The 8,134-nt window shown below is 31.2% G+C and overlaps 1 protein-coding gene across 2 annotated transcripts in view; it reads left to right on the forward strand.

Moving 5' to 3' along the window:
• The window catches only part of LOC132933529 (cytokine receptor-like), a 56,667-nt gene extending 51,456 nt beyond the window's left edge, over positions 1-5,211 (forward strand). Inside the window, exons 21-22 of one of the 2 annotated variants that reach the window (XM_060999808.1) lie at positions 435-1,136; positions 3,179-3,318. In XM_060999808.1, the coding sequence (XP_060855791.1) occupies positions 435-1,115 (681 nt within the window). In that variant the 3' untranslated portion in view covers positions 1,116-1,136; positions 3,179-3,318. Of the gene's footprint in view, positions 1-434; positions 1,137-3,178 lie in introns of both variants that reach the window. The other variant, XM_060999807.1, reaches the window with a different exon arrangement.
• The last annotated feature ends 2,923 nt before the right edge of the window (positions 5,212-8,134 follow it).

An 8,134-nucleotide genomic window follows, 5' to 3' on the forward strand; every position in this document is an offset into this window, starting at 1 on the left:
AGTTAACTCGACTTAGGACATTGTTGATGGAAGTTTTCTGTGTCCAAATGTAGACATAGTAAGCCCCAGCTGTGTACTAGATTTGGCTTACTACGTGTCCTCTGGAGAATATATTATAATTATCACAAACTTTCACGGAATATGGTTGTGTGATAAAAAATTATACCCGATTATGTTTTATCAACCATTAAGAATCATATTTATAATTCATTATAATTATAAAATAGTTTGTGGTAAAACCGAAGAGTTAAGATAAATTGTATGCTCGATAATTTTACATAACATTATGTAATTATTCTCTCGCTGTTAGGGTGGGGGACGGGGAGCTTTGGTTTAAGGTTTTTATACTATTTTGGATGGAAGAGGTAAAATGCATTGGATATTCATAAATAAAAATGTCCATTAACTCGTCCTTGTTTGGTTACTTTTTACAGCTCATAATGCCATCGTCATTACCAAAAACGAAGAGTGAGAGTCTAAGCGACGGAAACAGCGTGAAAAGCCACGAAGATGAAGTGCTGGAGGTGGTTCCACCCACCGAACCAGTCTTGCCGTTCTTTTCGTTGCCCGCCACGCCAACGATAACAACTGCTGCAACGACTGGCAATACGATGGTGGAACTGCGCAGCAGCATCATCCGTAACGGTAACGGTTACCCGAGCACCAGTAATGGATACCAGAGCAGCGGTAATGGATACCAGAGCACCGGTGGTAATGGCCTCCAGAGCACCGGTGGTAATGGCCTCCAAAGCACCGGTGGTAATGGCTACCAGAGCACCGGTGGTAATGGCTACCAGAGCGCCAGTGTTAATGGATACCAGAGCAGTGGTTATGGTTATCAAACCAACGGTAACGGTTACCAGGGCAGCAACATCTGTCAGAGCGTCGCGAAAAACCGATTCGTTGGCGACAGTCGCGGTGACGGTGTTGTTGCCCCTGCGGCGGTCATCAGTTGTTTCGTGGGCGACCAGAGGCAGTCGAACGACAAAAATCTCCGGCGGTGTGGCGGTGGTAACCCGTCACCCGCTGCAGACGTTGCGAGGGAATTTTTATTTCCCGCTGCGGAAACTGTCACTGACGAAACCCGCTCACACCACGAACAGGCGAGTGAATAATTTTCGCTATGACTCTTGAAGGTATAGCTTATAAGTTATAATATTTCGATTGCAATATTAACGCATTGCCTCCCCCCCCTCCTCCCACCCACTACCACCCGGTGTGTACCAATTGAGTCCCAACACTGAACAAGGAAAAAATAATATAATAATTGAGTCTGGTATAAAAGAAAAATGTAGGTACCAATTGAGTCAGTAATTAATTTATTTTGTATGTATTATATTATGCATTTTCATACTTCTAGTTGAAATATAGTAATCCACTATAATCTAGTGGCTAGTACCGACCCTAACCAAATTAAATTATATCAAGACATAACTAAAGAAAACGAAATTAGAATGAAAATTCAGGTATGCAGAGAAACGAAACAAAAAGAGATTTTAATACATAAAAAGTTTGCTACAAAATGTTACTTATTATATTTAGCTAATTTATCAAATATTTCAAAATAAACAAAAAAAAATTAATCACACCAGTACTTATAGACTTTTTCCTATACACGGTCCTAAAAATGGAAAGGACAATTTTTTTCAAAGTTTTATGTTTCTCTATTAGTAGGTATTTTAAATACTAAAACATGGACTCAATTAGTATGTACTTAAAAACACCCAGGTACTCAATTAGATTGAAAAGGTTTTATTGGAACTCAGTTCGTATACACCCCTTCTACCCACCACTACCATTTCCACCGTAACCGCTCGAATAGGGGTCGTGTGTTGGGGAATATACTGTGACAGTGTGACCTCAAGTTAATCTCAGAAATGACAATAGAAATTCGATAAGACCAAATCAACGGCATATCTCAATATCTGGGGATTGTTTAACACAATTCATGACATTTTTGAATATACATATAATACCTATTATATTATAATACCCATCATATTTCTATAATGTTTTACAAATTCTTGGACTAGAATAGTATTCAGTTTCCTGTTGATAATAACTGATGCTGCATGTTATGCAATAATATTATGTAAATGTAGCTACTACTAATTACTACTAAAAAAACAACATAAATCCTAGCACATCGCCTTTCGTTGTGAACCATTAGTTAAGTTGATTGATATATCTAGTAGGATCCTATTACTATTCTAAAATGCACAGAGTTGTTTAAGTTTATTTATAAAAATGTTGACGACAACATGTTTGTTATAGGCACAAAATTCATATTTACTAGCCACGGCTCACCCCTGTTCTATATTTTTTTATTCCAATATCCGATTACGTAGGTCAAAAACCAATAATATACATTATTAGAAAGGATGATTATACAATTTTAGTGTCTTTTTTTTAAAAAAAAGCAATTATGCGATGTTATATGGATAACACCGTTGGCTGTTTACTTTTATAACCGTGTGAAACAAGGCAATCGTTTTTTAAACAAAATTATTGACCAATATTTACCTAACCGTGATTTGTTCTGAATATTGTACCTAACAGTGTACTCACATTTACACCCAATTTCAAACTGACAAACTATACATATTTTATCAGAAATGTTGATTAACAAATTATTAATTGAAATTAGAAAACATCATATTATCAAGACTTCCGTGAACTACTGTGTTGTAATATTAACTATAAATAAACTAGTAAAAATCCGATGCCATGATACGCGTGTTTAAGACCAGATACAACATGCGTACAGGTTCGACGTCCTACTATAAATGTCATTGTCCCATTGCGCTCATTGTTTTAATCCTTTATAATGATTGCGGTGAAAGTTTAATTATTTATGTGTACAGGATAGCCGGCTATAAAATTTATTCGACCATACCTTCGAGGAGGGCCTATTATTATAATACATAATATCATTCAAGTTTCACATTACATTGAAACATGGGGGATTAGGTAGGTAGGTACATCACAAGCCTTCGTGTATTCTTCGAGGATTTTTATTCGTTAAATGTAATCAACCATCCATTCTATTCTATACGGGGGTGGGAAATTTAGCAGCACACACCATCCTATTCGATTTGCTTGTATTATATTATATCTCATGAGTTCTATTATTAAAAAATGATTTTTATTTTTCTTAATAATTTCAAATTATTAACAGGAAAGTGAACTGCTGCCTTATCGTATCGACGATAAACAACAATCGCAACGAGTGCCGCAAAAAAATCGACACGACGGCTATTGTGGCAAACAAATGATGATCGCAGCGGCCGCAGCTTCTGGTGTCCCCAACGATCTTGGCCGAGTCAACGGCGGCGGGGAAACCACACCAAGCCAACAACAACAGCTACCGCTGCCGCCGCTACCGTCCACACCGCCATACCTTCAACAACAACCAAAACGGCTGCAATCGCCGCCACCGCCGCCACCACCACCCCCGTCACCGGCACAACAACTGCCGTCGACGACGACGCTTCTCGCTTCGAGCACGGCGTACGTCATGTTGGACATGGTGACCGCAGCGGCCGAGAAAAAACGGCTCCTGCACATGGGCGGCGGCCGAATAGACTTTGGCAAACCCGTCGTCGTCATCCAACAACCGGGCGTGTCGGTTGACGCCGGTTGCGGTACTTCCTCTGCTCACATATGAACTCAGTTGCAGTAATCGCGCTCTATTTATAATAAAATTATGTTTTATGTCCATTAAAAATCAATGAACACATTTTTCCGGTTAGTTAGTTATAGTTATTATGCGATCATCATAATAATTATATTACCAAATTAAGTATAAAAACCCGAACTGTTAAAAAACAGACTTGTCATTGTAAACATTTACAGTTTTGGAGTTCAGGAGATTGTAAATAATAAATTCCAACATCGAAGTGACCACATAGTATTATAATAATAATATTGTAATATACGATACCGACTCCTCTCTGATGTACATATTAAATTATTATTATTTTTTATAAAAATATACCGCCACCGCCCTAAGTGTATAAAATAATATTATTATTTATTATAGTTAATTATAATAATTATAGGTTGGTGAATAAATAAACAATTAGATATGCACGCCTAACACACATAATTATGTGAAAAATGCTCAATCATTTTTAAAAATGTAGTGTACGTTAGTGAGTAGGTAGTAAACAGCTGTCTATCAATATGTAATATTATGTTTGACAAATGCCCGCGCGTTCGATTAGTGTTATTGTATAATAGCAATCGGTTATAATAAAAATGTTGAATATATCATGACGAAATTAATTTTGAAACACGTCCGAATTGATTGAACAGTGGCAGTGTTTTTTTAAATTTATTTTTTAAATGTATTTTAATTAATATCTTAACGTCACTGATCAAAGCACTAATATACAATTTAATCATAGTTGTAGTTGTTATAATATACGGTTATAAATACTTAATAACTTTCAAAACAAATAGTGGTGTATACGCACACACATATATATACTGTATATGAGTGTGTATGTGCCAATATAATAATTATCACATACCTTTGTTCTTATGGACAAGTAAATCATTTGTTACGTATAAAAATTGGTATTTGGTGGAGGGTCTCAAACTTTTGTTGTACATTAAGTTAAATAGCGCTCAATTAATTGTGTTCAGTCAGCGGTATTAGTACTATAGAAGTAGTATACACAAGCACTAATTATATGAATTTAAATTATACGGGGTTTTTTTTTATTGTGAGATTTTATATAAGTCTGTTGTCAACGACGGCTTTTGTTGGTCCAATCGTTTTTGACGAAAAGTGAGAGAAACGTATCAGTGTTTGTTACACTTATAGGTACATACATACATACACACACATATACACATACACAAAATGTGTTACTTTAAAAGATTATTGTTTGAATTTCATACTTTGAAAAAATTTTGTTTTTATTTATATCTTTTAAAACTTATCTATTGTAATTTGTATTTCTTTAAATGTTTATTGTTTTATAATAACATTATATTTTATTTTTATATTTATTTTATTTTATTTCTAGGTATATATTATATATAAATTATATATTTTTTTTATTATTATTTGAAATAATTAGAATAGTATTTTGTTTTGTTTATACTTTATTATTTTATTATATTATACTTGTATAATATACATGTAATATTGTCATGGTGCCATAAACATTGATATTGAAATTAAATATTAATAATATTATCTATTTTTTTTTTTTTATGATTGTTAACATAACTTGCTTCACTAATTGAGTCAATATAACCTATAATTTAATTTAAACATAAATTCTTAATGCAATGGTAAAAACTATAACTAGGAATGAACATTTTACAATAATTTATATTTAATTAGTATCATAGTTTAAACAAATACTGTTAATTTTGGTCTCGAAAAAAGTCTTAAATAAAGTCAACGGGTTTTCTCTAAGTGATTCTTCCAAAGGGGACAGTTGAAGATGTATCTGGGATATATGTATTTTAAACCCCATGCAGTGTTATATTAGGTTAAGTACTTATTGAAGGAAGTTTGTTACATGGATCAAATATTGGTTTTTTTTTATTTATACTTGGACGAAGTTTGAATGAACAATTATTTCTCTAGTCGTGATTATATATTTCGTTTTGCATAATATGTGAGGAAATGAATATAATTAGGTTAAGTTTATCAAAAAAAAAAAATTTATCAATAAAGTTGAGAAATGTTCTTTCTACTAAGTTCTATCAACGGAAATAATTTATATTATGATGTTATATGGAAATGTTATTAACTTCATTAATCATAAAAAAGTGTCAACTGTCACATGACCTGTAGTAGGGCATTAGGGCTTTTATGATATGGGATAATGCGTGTATTATGTGTTATTGTTGGATATGTAATTTATATTGTCACTTTTAAGATAGGAAAGATATGTTGAAAGCGAGCCTTGGCTTCGTTCAATTTTCAGTGAAATGGTAATTAGACAGTATTTTACTTGGGAAATTTTATCTTGGAGGGAATTATGGAGGAATTTGAGCATGTTACCAGTTATTTTCCACTTGACTAGTGCGGTGACATTTTTTCATACTTCATTACTCATATCTTAGGCCTTATTATTGTTATTATTATTATTATTATTTTATTATTATTTTTATCATTATTATTATTATATTTGTTTATTAATGAGATGTAAGTTGGTGTTATAATGTTTGAATATATTATTATTGGCCATATTGATGTTTACAATGTTTATAACCCAATTTTAAGTATTAAAAGTGTTAAATGTATGTTTGTTGACACGTATATAGGTTATAAGAAATAATCTTAAAACCTTTAAATGCATTACCGTACTTTTTGTCACAAGTAAAAAATAATAAACAAACATTACTGTTATTTTGTATTATTCATTGTTTTTGATAGCATTAATTAGTGAAATTTGGAATCATTTTTTTTTTTTATTGGTAATACCTAATAAGTTATTATCATCTTTAATATTTTTGTGAATGAACATGTTTCAATAAAATTATACGTTATTTAATAACAACTAATTACATCTTTTTTTTTTGTCCAACAACAACTTATAATAATAATATATTGTAGACGTTACCAAGAAAATTAATCTACATATAAAGCGAAATAATTGCTGTAAGGATGCTATAAAATATAATATAGATACCTATAAAACCTAACCTATATAATAATCAGATTAATAAAGTAACTATATTGGTAATAGAATTTACAAACGAACTGAAATTAAGTGTAAATGTGGAAACCAGATTTTTAAAGTAATATATTTAAAATTCTATTTAAATCCCATATTTTCAAATCAATAATTAACCATTGATGTTTTATAACATAAGTACCTGGTATCTCCCTATACATAATTTATATTTTTCCTGGTTAGGTTATATTTGTATACTTATATTATAATTAGTACGACTTGTATGATAGCAATCTACCCAATTATAAAAATGTTAATAACACGTGGTATGGGGTTCAATACGTCGTATACGGCTATACGGGCTACTACATTTGGTAATTGTTTTGTACCTGTTATACAATATATATTGGAAATTCATTAAGAATTTTTTTAATATTCTGAGAGGAGCTATGAATATAGGTATTGGTTTTACAATGATGGTTTTATTATAAATATTTCGATTTTAACTTTTATAACTAACTTAAATTTTTTCTAGTTATATTTTAAGGGGGAAGGGGGTCAAAAGAAAAACATTCCGAGTTTTTCTAAAATAATCTGGAAAAACCTGAATTTGTACACAAAACTAATTTTTGACAATCACAATTTTATTTTTTTGGTGAACTCAGAATCGAATAACCGAAAATACTTGAATTGTTCACAAAATGTTTATATGACCATTCATATACAATAAACATGATAAAATATTAACACATTTTGAACTTTTTCTAGGCATTAGCAATTTACAATTTTTTTTTAGTTTTTTTTTAAATTGTGTTTTGCTTGGTAAAAAAACTTGAAAATGTAATACAAGGTTCCCCGCCAATTATTGTAAGTGTAAATTTTCAAGAAAAAGCTGGACAAGTGGGTGTCGATCTGCTGTACAGTAGGTTACAAGTAGGTAATTCAGTCATTGTAATAGATTGCGTAAATTTTGAATCCAATAATATAATATCATATTGTATAAGAAATAAGATTCTGAGAGAAGATGGTCAGTCAGCCTATAATATTAATAGGTATATTTGATGATATTATTGTGAATAAAGTAATTTATATTTAACCTATTTACGTGGAACTTTGTTTTATATTTTTACTCCTTATTAGCTATAAAAGTTGAATATTTTATACATTTTTAACTACTAATAATTTGTAAATTTTCAATTTGATAAATGTCGTTAAAATTTTAACTTGAAATGATTATAAAAAAACCGTGCTTATGTATTTTTAATATTTTTCAACTGCTAATGTAACAATATATCAGGATCCTTGCATTCAATTTTTAAGCTTTTTTATTCAAAAAATTAAATTATATTGACATTCATGGAAAAAAAGGTGGATAAGTGGATGTCGCTCTGCTGTACAGTAGGTTACAAGTGGGTCACTGTAATAGATGGTGTTAAATTTGAATTCAATGATATATTATCATTGTATAAGAAAAACGATTCTTATCGAAA

This window comes from Metopolophium dirhodum, chromosome 1 (assembly GCF_019925205.1).
Source record: "Metopolophium dirhodum isolate CAU chromosome 1, ASM1992520v1, whole genome shotgun sequence".
Lineage (NCBI taxonomy): Eukaryota > Metazoa > Arthropoda > Insecta > Hemiptera > Aphididae > Metopolophium > Metopolophium dirhodum.